At 43.9% G+C, this 14,130-nt stretch overlaps 1 protein-coding gene across 11 annotated transcripts in view; it reads left to right on the top strand.

The window, feature by feature from the left end:
- Window positions 1–14,130, top strand: part of celf5a (cugbp, Elav-like family member 5a) — a 264,942-nt gene that overhangs the window by 13,100 nt on the left and 237,712 nt on the right. For all 11 annotated transcript variants that reach the window (XM_072661093.1, XM_072661090.1, XM_072661096.1 and 8 more), the window contains exon 2: window positions 6,917–6,999. In XM_072661093.1, coding sequence (XP_072517194.1) covers window positions 6,917–6,999 — 83 coding nt within the window. The remainder of the gene's footprint in view (window positions 1–6,916; window positions 7,000–14,130) is intronic.

The following is a 14,130-nucleotide window of genomic DNA, read 5'->3' as shown; positions in this document are numbered from 1 at the left end:
CAGAGCCTGAGTTTATAATGAAGAAGAAAGTCCCTTCAGCCCCTAGACGGGTGTCCTGCTCTGGGTTTGCTGACTCTTGGCGACGGAGGGAGCACGGATGTCGGCCACACTTAAAGGTGCCTGCCTTAATTAAGGTTTACAGGTTACGCTAGAGTACTGCTTATATTACAGAGCTCATTACAAGCTAATTAGGCCGGGGCAGGGACAATATTGTTGTTGGAACAATTACTGTGATCGCATTGCAGCGGATCAAGCCCACGTGACTTTGCTGGTGGTGGTCAGCTCATTAGGGGCAGCACATCTAAGATCAGAGAGCATTCAAAGAAGAGGATTTATACAGTAACAAGGCTGTATAGCTAGTGCATTAGACAGCATGCAACTGTTTGGGCTAACTTTCAACAAAGAGCTAATTAAGCCGTGATGTGAAACCTTGGGAAGAACAGAGACCTACAGACATGCAAAGTGCGTTGTCTTGAGTAGTGCTATTGATAAACCACTTTTGGTTCTCTAAAGATGTGACATGTCCCAAGGAGTCAGTGATCAGAACCCCAGAGAGTAAAAGACAGAAAAAAAAGAGTTGAGAATCTTTTTGTTTCATTAGGAACTTTTCCTTAAAAGGCAAAAAAGAAGGGGCGTGATGCTAAAACCAAGGGATTTTTTAAAAACAACTTCTGGTTTCCTAAAGAACCTCTCCCAGAGTCAGAGAAGAAGGCAGTGAAAACCCAGAGAATAAAAGAGAGAGTCATCATGAAAAGGTTCTATTAAAGAACCACTGTTGGTTCCCTGAGAAACCTCTCTCAGAAAGTAGAGAAGAAGGCAGTCATGAGAAACCCACTAAAGGGTTGCTTGAAGCGAAGCAATTGTAAAGCTACTGTTGGTTCCCTAAAGAACCTTTTCCAGAAAGTCAGACATTACTGGGTTCTTTGAAGTGATACCATTGTCAACTACTTTTGGTTCCCTTAAAAAACCTTTCCCAGAGACGAAGGCAGTGATCAAAAACCCGGAGAATAAAAGACAGAGTCACTATGAAAAGGTTCTTTGGAGTGATTTTGCTGAAGAACCACTGCTGGTTCCCTAAGAAACCTTTCCCAAAAATCCCAAATAAGAATGCATTGATGAGAAACCTAGAGATGAAGCAGTGGAGGCTCAGCGGTTAGAGCGCCGGGCTATCGATAACAGGGTTGTGGGTTCGATTCCCGGGCTTGGCAAGCTTTTGACTCTCTAAATCATGTCTCAAGAACCTCCATGTAGCGTTCTACAAGGTTCTACACAAGTGATTATTTCCCCTAGAACTGCATATCCATGCCATAACCCTTTTAGCAAGGGAGGCAGGGAAGATGGGGTTGGGAGGGGAGCAACATGCTTAGGCTAAGAGAAGGAGAATGAGCGCATGAAGCAAGATTTATCCAGAAGACCTCCACTCTTAATGGGTACCTCACAGTGCAGGACCAAAGGTGAGGGAGCAGAATCCCTGTTTCTCCAACAACAGCAGCAACACTGGAGTTCCTGTAGCCCCGCAGTAAATAAAGCAGCAAATGGAGGCTGTCAGTGGTTGAAGAGGCAGAGTAGCTGCCTCTATTCAGCCTGCTTAATCACCACCATGTCTCTCCATCTCCCCATGAAGCCCCAGCCACTCCTTTAGACTTGCCTGAGTACACAAAAATCCCACAGTACACGCGACTGCTCATTAGAAATGGCAGCATTCAGGACGCAGCAACACTGTTAACATTGCATGAGTGCCAAATGTGGAAGGAGGTGATTTCTCTTCTAGATTGCTATCAGACGCTGCGCCAGATAATTTCCTCACGTCGTCCCTTTTCTGTTCCAGCACTCGCTGCTGTTTCAGCACGGTCCAGTTGCCTTGCCTTTATGTCGAGTTTCAAACAGTTTCATCATGCAGCCCAAAAAAACTCAGCACTTGGTATGCAACAGCGTGGCGGTAATTTGTACGTGTTTGGATTCCAATTATGAAGTTGTTAGAGCCCGTGCCTGTGGGCTGCAAATTCGTATTACACCATACATTAAAGCGCAGAGAAACACTTTTAAATTGAGATTGTATTTCTTTCTCTCCCCATGTTTTTCCCCCCTTTCCTTCTTTCTTTTTGCTAATATTATTGCAGCAATTAATTTAGCCTAGATGCCCCGTGTTTTCCGCATCTGCAAATGCATCCAATTTGGAAGTACCGTAATTGCAAGATACAAAGATACAAGATTTTCCCTTCCAGCCGAAGGGTCAGGAAGAGCGTGCCTTGGCTGCAGGTTTCTAGACATAACAAAGCTTTGATGTGTTCGGAAGTAGTGCTGGCTCACTAAGACATTGTAGTAATGGGCAAGGAGAACACAATTGACCGCCTTGTTTGTTTACAATTGGAAATCATTATGTCAGGAAAGTCTTTGGAGCGAGCCAGCTCCTGCTTCGACGTGGCCTGTTTTAGCTTGTGGGAAAGGGTCATGACCCTCAGCTCCTACCAGTTTCTATCGGGGGACCAAATGTAGAAGGACAGTACAGCTCACAAATCACTACATAATGAGTGGACAACCAAAGGCTTCATCTTATCTAAGACCCCATTTACACCTGGTCACTTCCTGGGACTAGTATCTGGATTGTATCCTGATATGCGTCTCCGGTTAGTCAGACTGAAATCCGATTGCTGTGTGGGACGGAATATGCAAATTTGCATGTTGCGCTACAATTATTACTGGTGGTCGAACTGAGAGGAGTTTTGGTTGTGGAATGTGCTTTGAAAAGACGGGTGCATTTATACCCCTATAGCCTGGCTCAAATGCACCTCAGACCACTTCCTTTAGATCTGGTGTTGGGTTTTGGGTGTGTTTATACTCGCAGTTTTATGTGGCTTAGCCTTATCCAGATATAATCCTGATACTCAGGATTCTCACGCATGAAGTGACCAGATGTAAACAATGCAAACAAACCAAGTGTAACCTTGTAAACCAGGCCATCTGAGAAACTGGTGGGTTTTGTCATTCAACATGGACAAAGAACCAGATACTTTGATAGGAAGGGGTAATTTGACTGGTATGCCAAACGAAGAACCACAAAGCACTGGGACCCAGGAGCACTTGCTCTGAGAGTTTGTGGTGCCTGGGAGAAGTCCACAGAACCGATCACTGGTCCTCCTGAAATTTGTAAGGTTGGGGTTCACTTCAAGAGGCCTCTGCTGTGGCCTGCTGTGCATGTGGAAGCTATCCACTCCTGGCACGACATTAGAATTAGGGTTCTGGTTGTGTGTGAATTGGTTCCTTTTGTCAAATGACTGCACAGTAAAATGCCATGACTTGAAAATCAATGTTTTGAGTGCTTTTTTAAGGCTTGAGTATTTGTATCCAAGTAAAATAACGAAAAAAATGAACAAAAAGCTAGAAAAGTGACGTTCAAAACGGCACAAACAATTCAAGGTTTGAATAAATTCTTCTGTGTGCGAGCAAACCAGCAATATTGAGCCCCTCCTCCAAATGGGTGGAGGGCATAGGTATTGGGACATTTGGGACAAGTGTAAAAACACACTCTTGACATTAAAGGGCAGCATATTGTCAGACTGGTGCTGCAGCGAAACCAGACCAGTGTGCAAGAAGTGGTGACAGATATCTTCATCTCTCACGACTCCCATATTTGTGGATCCTTGCAATGCTAGCTAGTGATGAGAGGGAGGGCAATCCTACCCACACAGAGAGAGCGAGGCCAATTAAGCTCTCATAGACTCCCGGCCATGGATGGCTGTGGCCTTGCCAGGGACCAAACCCACAATCTCCCAGTGATGGGGCCAACACATAGATGGTTGTGCCAGTGGGAGCTCAAATAAAGCACTTGAATAATTTACAATTCTAGTTAGCATTTAGCTTGATGAACAAGTTTGTTTTCCATCAGACTGTTTTCAGAAATGTAGATAGCTAATCAAAATGTAACTGACAGAATTCCAGCATCTTATCTGGCATCGAAATAAATACACTATATTGCCAATAGTTTGTGGGGACGCACTCAATCAAAGTTTTTTTTTTTTCCCCCAAAGTCTATTAAAATGAGTTTATCCCAGAGAGTTTATCTGCAAGAACTCTCTGTACTGTTTGGGAGAGATTTTGGAAAACTGCTGAGAATTTAATTGCATTTAGCCACGAGAAAATTAGTGAGGTTAGGCTGGATCACAAATGCCACTCTAGCTCATCCTGTCACTCCACAAAAAACACAGTTCCACTGATCCTTAGTCCAGGTCTAGGGGGCTTTACACCTGTCCAGCCCATGCTTGGTGTTGGGCGTTGTGATCGTCTGTGAGGCTCATATGTGGCTGCTCCAGAGCGCCCCATTCTATTCACAGGCTAGTGCTAACCGGCAACTGTGCACCTTTATATAACTGAATTCACTCATTAGAATGGGGTGTCTACAAACATTTGACCATATAGTGTATCGTTGGATCTCTGAGCTTGGGATTTAATTATATATTTTTGCATTATTAATTCATATCATTTCCTACAGTGCAAACTCCAGGTGTATAAGTGGGTGATCCTGGTTTGATCGCTCTGCCCTGTTAGGCGGTAGACTATAGCTCTTTAATAATTAAATAAGATAGGACAGATAGCAGAGATAACAACTAAATGGGCAGCTAACCATGTTTAAATGGTATTAAACAAAGTATTAAGGAGGAACCTGTTTGTGTTCCTGAGTTCTGCTCATCCAGGCAGCTCTTGCAAGCAAAATATTGGCCTACATTAGTTTCCACAGAGCCGTTTAACATTTACACTAGCATTTATTTTTGTAAGGGTGTTGAATTAGCACCCGCTGCTAAGTGAGAGGTTCAGTGGCCTAATAAACAAATGAACGGGTCACATGAATCAATCCACTGCATATACTCGGAAACCTTCTAGCCTCTAGAGTGTGTATTTACATGCCAAGAAAATAGAGGGGTGAGAGCAGAGGAGAGAGGATCCATTTTATAGCAGTCGCTTTCACACCTGTAAAAGTGTGATCCCCACTGTGTGGTTTGATGTCTGCCAGTGAGGCGGCTTAACCCTGGCAAAGCTGCGGCTGGCATTGCTGTGAGTACACCACTGTAGTGTGTTTACTGTCACTATCATGGAGCAGGGGCGCATTAGCGATGCCCTGTGTTCTAGCGCCTTGTTTCACTCAGGCTCCTTTGCTTTAGTGAGTGTCCCTCATTTGGCAGCTATGCATGTGTGTGTGTGTGTGTGGTTCACATTGTGTTCTGGAAGCCCTGGGGCTATAGGGATCTTTTTCTACTGTCCTCCCCCAGTGGCTGTTCCTTGCTGCCCCCCTGGGCATTTTCTTCTGCACCTTCTCTCTGTCAGTTGTACTCAGGGTTTATCCCACCCGGCTGGAACGTGGGGGGTTTGGACAGTGATGGCAGGCTGATCTATGGAGCTGGGGCTGCAGCTAAGACACACACACACATATATGTACACGCACACACACACATTCAGTGAGGACCGGATTGGGCAGGCTCCCCCCATGGTAAGAAATAGACTGTCTGTATTTAGCCAGTCTACAGGGATTCCTCGTAGCAGCGCTGGCCCTGTCATCGTAAGGGACATGCTTGCTTTGTGCCGGCTTGATTTTACAACACTGAGATGGCGGATTCTGAGCAGGCAGTTAACCCCTGAAAGGCCCTGTCATAACTATATACCTGACATATTTGCTTTACAGCAGTTACGGAATAATTTAGAGCTGTAACTGAGAGATGAGCTACAAAAAAAAGTCTAATTTGCATACTTATACACAATATGGCCAAATGTTTGTGGACACTACTTTTAAGTTTACATTTACATTTATGGCATTTAGCAGACGCTCTTATCCAGAGCGACTTACAAAGTGCTTTGCTATTTACCCAAGAAAAGCCTTAGCTAGTTAGAATAGACTAATAATTCAAAAGATACCTCCAAGCTTAGACATTACTAAACACAATACAATAAGGCGACCATAGAACTATTCGTCCAAGTACTCTCTGAAGAGGTGGGTCTTCAGTCTGCGTTTGAAGACAGCGAGCGACTCGGCCGTTCGGACATCCAGGGGCAGCTCGTTCCACCACTTTGGTGCCAGGACAGAAAAAAGCCTGGACGCTTGTCTTCCGCGGATTTTGAGGGATGGTGGGTCGAGCCGAGCCGTACTTGAAGCTCGAAGGGCTCTTGGTGCGGATCGGCTTTTGACCATTGCCATCAGATACGGAGGGGCTGGTCCATTCTTGGCTTTGTAGGCCAGCGTCAGGGTTTTAAATCTGATGCGGGCAGCTACTGGAAGCCAGTTGCACCCATTGCTGACACAGATGTGCAGATGCACACACACAGCTCCTCTAGTCCCTGTAGAGAATTTTTGGCAACAGAATAGGACTCTCTGGCACAGATAAACACATTGGGCATTATGCTTAATGCCGGATGTGGGCTATAGGGGTATAAAGCCCCCCAGCATTGAGCTGTGGAACAGTGGAACTGTGTCCTCTGGAATCATACTTTTGTGAATCAGCAGAGGTTCTTCTATGGCTTTACTAAAAGCACCATAACCATTTACAGCACCTTTATTTTCGTACATGCAATGTGTGTTACATTGTCAGAACTTTAGACATCTAACATGGCTTGGTTGATTGACTACATTTGGCACAAGTGTAAGAATCATCCCCTGAGAGTTTAAATGAATAAACCTAACAAGTGAAATCATCCAGGAGGGACATAGTGGTCGTGTCAGCCCACACTTGGGACATGTTTTTGTTTGGAACGTGCTCCTGGTCCTCATAACTCCCTCATGGATTATTCATTTGCACTGCTGACTGTGATTATTGGGTGGCACACTGTCACAATAATGGCCGCGTCCTGAGCTGCTATTGAGTGTCTAAACAAAGCCTGCTCTGATTGACCGCTCAACATCTCAACATTCCTGTTTTTCTTTGTCCCGCAGGCTGCGCCTTCCTCACCTACTGCGCCCGCGAGTCGGCCATCAAAGCCCAGAACGCCCTTCATGAACAGAAGACGCTGCCAGGGGTGAGTTCCTCCATCGGCCCCCGCCCGTCACCCCCCCCCCCACACACACACACACAACTTCAGGAGGGGGGCACAGTGCCAGTCAAAGCCAAGGCAGGAGTGTTCTTAGAAAAGGAAGAAACAGGGAGGGGGGAATCAATCGATAAGTCCAGCCTTTTAAGATCAAGCTTAAAGCAGTTTCATGGTGCCTCTCCCAGGGGCTACGTCAGCCATTGATCAGATGCTTTCAGTGCCGAGGGTTTGGTGGGTGGGGGTGGGGGTTGACAGCAAATGTCAATTCATTTGTTCTTTCAATTTTTGCCCAAATTGCTCCATTTACAAAAGAAAAAATAGAAGAAAAGGGCTGGGGAGTCATTGTTGCCCACTTGCACTGAGGTGACAGCACAAGCAGAAGTAAACGCCATGCAGTGCTGGGCTCAGCAGACGTGGTTTCCTTTGGAGCACCGTGTCTTCTGTGTTTTTTCCCTGAAAATGGGTTGCCGATAATGACAGAAGGAACGTAGCACTGTTAAAAATGAAAAGGAAATTTTTGGTTCCTGCCATGTTTATATAACAGATGTCAGGATGAAGATCATTTTAAAGGTCCTTCACACCCACATACACTACTGGTCCAAATGTTTGAGGACACCCCTTTAATGAATAAATACTTTAAGTTACAGCTTGTCTAAAGAAGTACTGCCAGAAGTGCAGAAATCTGGAGCAGTGGAACTGCGGAATGATGGTGCTCCATCATGAGGTGGGATGGTGATCATCTAAGCTAGCGCTCTTATCTCTGAATGCAATCAAATCTTCATAGCAATGCTCCAGAATGTAGCAGACAGCCTTTCCTGGGCAGTAGAGACACTTACTCCAACAAACTACAGGATAAATCCTTTTTAATACCCTTGAGTTACCCTTGGACAATGAATGAGCATGTGTCCCAATACTTTTGTCCATATGGTGTATCTTATATAAACATGCTTCTTAATGGAACCATGATGATAGAAGATTTAAAGGTTTGAAGGTTCCCACATATCTTGTACAGACATGCTCTTAATGGAACCATAGGTGCTTCTTCTAAGGCATAGCTCAAAGAACCCTTTGTATCACCTTTAGTTTTAAGCTTGTACACGGGCCACATCACAAAAAAACGTACAGCTTTGGGGGAACATCAGTGGGTTCGTGGTGAATGACGCGAAGGCGCTATAAAACAGCTGCGAGGAGACTCGAGTCGCGCCAAGAGGCGCACGCTTCGCATTAAAGATGCAAATACGGCAGTGGCGGCGACTTTGAACGACGCCGGCGGTCCCTTGAAAAACAACTTGTTTCTTTTATCCCTTCAAATTTGCCAAGCTCGAGGCTTGAGGGGCTTTTTTTTTTTCTTAAAGGGCATTTGAATAATGAAAAGAAAGTTGTTCTTTGAGAGAATGCCAAGGGGATATGTTGGTGGGAGGCGATGAGTGTGTGAAGCAGTGTATTGAAAAAAAGAAGAAGAAGAAGAAGTAGAGGAAGAAGCAGGATTCTCCTCCTAGTTGATGTTTTTAAGGCTGTTCTTCTGCCGTCGGTGGTTGAGACACTAATTACGCCCTGCATGCCAACCTCGGGGGGCATCAGTCAGAGTTGACCAGCTAGTAGGATTACAGAGGATCCAGAGACAAACGCTTAGAAGCAGGCCGTGTGCATTTAAGAGGAGAGAAGCTTTTAAAGCAGCTGGCCACTAAAAGATTTAAGATCTAAATACGATGAAACAAATTAGGGACGAGCAGCGCATGACAGGTGGTATTATAGCTTTACTTTCAGCAGTAGTAACAGGATTCCAAGCAGGGGTGTACAGAAATATTGATATATCGAAGTCACAATATTATGGTTTGCAATACTGTATCGATTCTCAAAAAAACACTGTATTAATTTTTAATGAATGGTTTACATGCATAGATTACATAGATTACATGCAGTGTTGTACCCCGTCTTTAGATCACACTATCATACATATGTTATGCAGTCAAAACAGTGGGATCTAAAGACGGGGTACAACACTGTATTGATTTTATAGTAAATGGTTTGCATGCAGAGATTTGTGGCAGTGGTTCATTTTGTGGTGTGTTTAAACCCCTGATCGCTAGATGGCAGTGTTGTATCCTGTCTTCAGATCCCACTCTTTTGACAGCATAAAATATATATGATGGTGTGTTTTTACACTATGACAGTTTACTTTTATTTTAATGTATTTTATGTTATTTTATGTAAAAAAAAAAAGGCAATATATTATTCTTGCTCACAGTATCGCAATATATCGAATCATGACTCCTGTATTGTGATCGGTACTATAATCACCAGGTTCTTACCAATACACAGCTCTCATTCCAAGATGTACACACACACACACACACATACACACACAGTCACACTTAGACAGTCAGAACCTAGTACTACTCCCTGTCTGTCTGGGAAAAAAAAGAAATGCACACACACACACACACACACACATACAAACACTCACTTACACACCTATATGAACAGTCCTGCCATATACTATATGTGATAGCATTGAGTCAGCCATACTGGATACAAGTATTTGTATTCCCATGAGGAAAACACAGACAAAGCAGTGGCTTTGTAGTGAGAGATAGTTAGTGTGTGTGTGTGTGTGTGTGTGTGAGAGAGAGAGAAAGAGATAGTGTGTTTGAGCGTGTTCCACTCTATCTGCACCCTCCATTCCCTGTTAAAACTGGACGAGCTGCAGCGGGCCCTGGCCAGGCCGTCTAAATCTTTCAGCACTGAAGCCACCCCATCCCCTTACCCCTCCTGCCCCCCGCTGCTGCTGCTGCTGCCGCGTGCTGATGGTAAGTAGACGTGCCAGTTGTTTGTTTGCTAAATCCTGCTTGATATGCAGTTTTGCCAAAGGCTACAGCCCAATTCATGTAAACTAGGATTCCCCAGGAGGGGGCTTGCGAGTTATTTACACCTGCGTTTTTTGCAATTAACTCTTTAATCACTGTGTAACACACTGGGCGATTAGTCAGCACAGTCAAGCTTGTATGCGCTGCTTGGAATCATACTGTTGGATTTGCTTTAGTTTTTAATAGATGTGGGCAGGAATTCGAGATAGCTGGAAAACATGGCCTGTCCTGTGGAGGCAGCTTCTCTAAGCCTAGCTAGCCGACTACGTGTCCAAACGGCAGAACTGGTCTCTTGTTTCGTCCTTTTTTCTTACTCCTAACACCAGCTGCTTGAGTTTGCGCTCTCTCACACACAGGTTTATCGTCAATGCTTGTGTCGGTAGCTCTGCAGTTCATCAATAGCAGATGCTTTGGGCTGTCTGATACTCAGTGGAACTGTAGCGTGCTCTGTCTGAGTGGATACTGCCCAACCCTAGATATAATGCACTGTGCTTATGACCTGGGACCTGGGAACTAGCAAAGTAGAAAAAGTCAGTTTCACCTTAACTTAAACATTTGGACCATTAAATGGTAACAGAGCTTAGTTACAGTATTTACTGATGAAATAGTACCCGATTAAAGCAGTATATTAATAGTTACAGCTTATTTTAAGCAGTACGTTATTTTGAAAAAGGTCATTGATTAACATCATGAGGTAATATTAAGTAATCAGAGCAAATATCATAATGTCAACTTGTGGTAAAAAGCTGTCTCTCAGGGCTAATCTGGGCTTAATTATCACCAGCACTCATTTATAACCTCTGGGTGCTAAAGGCCAGAGCTGATTCAGAAGCAGTGCTAAAATGATCTTTCCAATAGGACTAGATCAGTCAATTCTGTAAGAAATTACATAATTCCAAATAATTCCAAAGATTTTATTTCGCTTTCATTGATTTGGTGTCATTTTGAGTTTTTGCTAAAAGGTTACCGGTTCCAAAATGGCTTCTGTTCACAGGCCATCAGGCTACTCAGGTCATTAGCATGTGGCCAAAGCTTAGCCCTAGAACTTATAACCCAAGTACCACTCTACTACTTTATCATACTGCGTTGATGTGGGGAGCTCAGCACCCAAGATTCCACTTACCTTCACACTAATGCGGAAGCAGGATGGGACAGTTACAGCAGCATTATGTGTATGTGAGAAGTTGGTGTATTTTGTGCTCCTGGGCTCCCCCTATGGTCAGGGAGTGCAGTTCACTTTTATGCTATTGCCATAAATACAAGTCTTGCTTTGAGCTGCGCCTCATGAACAGCTGTCCCTGTGCATGTTTAAGAAGCTAAGAGGTACAGAGGTCTCGAGCAGCTCCACCAAAGTTCCATAATGCAGTACGTTGTGTTCCAGCAGAGACGTCATTCTTCTTATTAGATGTCAGTGGAGCATCAACATGATTCTGCTATTTTAAGATAGTTGCTACTAAAGCATGATTAATAATAATAATAATAATAACAATAATAATACTCTATTATACATCCGGACGCAGCAGGCCATGGATGCAGACGTGTGTGTAAGTGTGCCACGACAGGGCAGTTGTTTGCTGAAGCGAGGGTGTGTATTTGCAGAAAGAGCCCCACAGGCTGAGGAGGAGGAGGGGGAGGAGCATGTGGGTGTGTGTATGAGGGTGTTGGCAGTTGGGTTGAGGAGATGAAGATGTTCTGACAGCTGTCTGTTTCCATAGCTCTCAGCTTATCAGTGTCCTCCGCCGAGCCGCACTGCCGCAGCGCGTGAGAGAAGAGGCGATAACATCAACATGTATACATGGCAGCCCGTCATGAGCATCTAGGACTAACAGCATTGATCTGTGTGTGTGTGTGTGTGTGTGTGTGTGTGTTTGGGTGTGTGGTCACGGGTGGAGCACCGTAGATATGTTTGCTTATACTGCATATCGTCACTGTTACACAAAAACCTTGTATCTCTATATTTTTCCAATGTTACACTTTTTTGTCATAACCTGAATCTGCCTTAAGGTCGTACAGTACAGTCACTGGATGCATTTCATGTTGAGATGACCAATAGAAATGCTCCAAAATGACTTGAAATAGCATCTTTTTTACTTTGATTTTCATTGAAAGTTAAGAAGTCTATTCTTCTCCTTTAAAGATGCCATTAGGAGAAACAAGGTTTTGGCATGACAGTGATTACACGTTATACTCACACAAACGTACAGAAATGAGGTCGCCTGCAAAATGTTGGCACCCCTGTTTAAATTTGATGTTTTAAATTTCTAGATAAAAAACTACTATTAACCATATTGGGGCGGGAGAAATAAATATGTGGCATGTACAAATTTTATGCCACATTTAATATGGTTTGTTTTGTTGCTCTATTCTGTAAAATAAGAAAACAGATGGAAATATGGCTCGAAAATCTGAATTTTAACTTGGAAAATTGAACAACACAAGAGTTTACCTAATCAGTCCTTAATTAGACAAATCCATGCAGTGTCTGGAGTCCACAGAGAAAATTAACACCAAACCTAATGTTTCTTCTAATTTTCATATCAATAACTTGATACCCAACCTCATCCCCAACTCCCCAACTCATCCCAAAGGTTTTGGATGGAGCACCAACCATCATTCCAGAGAACAAAGTTCTTCCACTGCTCCACAGCTCAATGTTGGGGGACTGTATACCCCTCTAGCCCACACCTGGCATAAGGCAGCATGGTGCCAATAGGTTCATCAGGTTTATTTAGTACTTCTTTACAGGGACTAAACAAGCTATGTGTGTGTGTCTGCATTTGCACATCTGAATGCATTCATTAGAATGGGTGTCCACAAACATTTGGACATGCTATGCACTTTAAAAGGTGGGGCCAAACTTTTGCCCACAACTGTATGAAATATCATGAAAAGTGACAAACACTAAGTTATGCTTCCTAAACTACCACACCTTTCTGCGTTTTTGACAGCGTGGAGAATTTACAGAACTGGAGCTGTAGTCATTAAACGAGAAGCACTTGCTCTTTGCCGTGTTTCAGCAATGTCACGACACTGACACAGGCACACACAAACACGGATACACAAACATATTTGTCCTTACCATCGTGGAAGGCCTTGCGCCGCGGTGCTTTATAAACCCTTCTGAATGAGTAAGAACGGGACGGCCGTATTTCTTGCCCGTTGTAGCCATAAGTAAACGTACTGTTAGCCGTTAGCCGCTCGCTGTTAGCGTGCAGACACATTTTTCACACTCACAGATGCGTAAGGGTCGACCTTGCTCAGTGAAAATGAGAATGGCCTGCCTTGCAGCTGTGTGTACGTGTGAGTGTATGAGTGTGTGTGTGTGTGTGTGGCATCCGCAGGGCCTTCAGATGCCTACTGGAATCACAAATCCACCTGCTCTTCCTCAGCCTGCCCCGCAAAGTCAGAATAATTCAAACTTCCTTGCGTGTGTGTGTGTGTGAGTGTGTATAAGGTGTGTATAAGTGCACTTTTTTATATGCATGTGTGTTTGTGGGTGTGTGCGCGCTGGAACCGTTTGTTTTTCACACCTGAATGCAATGCTTTTTATCACGTTTTCTTTGCAGTGTGTTTTCCAGGCTCGGAAGAAAGGAGCTATTGTTTGCTCTGTGAGGAAATGACATCCACACAAAACATGTCTTACGGTGAAGGCAATGACAACACACTTTCTGCTGTTAATTGCCTAAAGCTAACAGGGTCATTTAGTGTTACATGGCCGTGAAATGTGTATAGAACAAAAGAACTTCTATCTGAAGTGTGAAAATGCTTTCTATTCATCGAAGGTAGAACATCTCATCCACTGGAGCGCTGCACCTCCAACTGCTGAGCTTGTAGCTACATTTCAGGACATAAAACTAAACGAAACAGTGGTTTTAGAGTTCTCACATAACAGAACAGTTAAACACGTTGTTTATGTAATCTTTATATAATGCTCGACCAGTCATTACGGCTATTCATGCCCTTCTAGATTTGCTTCAGGATCATGGGACAGGACATTAGGCCTGTCAGGATAATTACATTATCGCCTCATCGTGCAAAATACAGACATGACCTCGATATTGCCCATTTTACAATAACTCAAACTCATATTTTAATAAAAATGTAAATCAATAACTAAACAAGTAAACAAATAAATAAATAAGTAAACAACTGCTGCCAAAAGCAGGCTGTGAAGACGGGCAAAACACGTTGGACTCCCTAAATGTTGCGCTTTCTTTTCCACACGTATCTTGTCAAGCCTCCCCCAGCCTGG

Source organism: Salminus brasiliensis, chromosome 17, assembly GCF_030463535.1.
Source record: "Salminus brasiliensis chromosome 17, fSalBra1.hap2, whole genome shotgun sequence".
Lineage (NCBI taxonomy): Eukaryota > Metazoa > Chordata > Actinopteri > Characiformes > Bryconidae > Salminus > Salminus brasiliensis.
The sequence above is the reverse complement of the archived record's forward strand: the minus strand, read 5'-3'. Positions and strand labels throughout refer to the sequence as shown.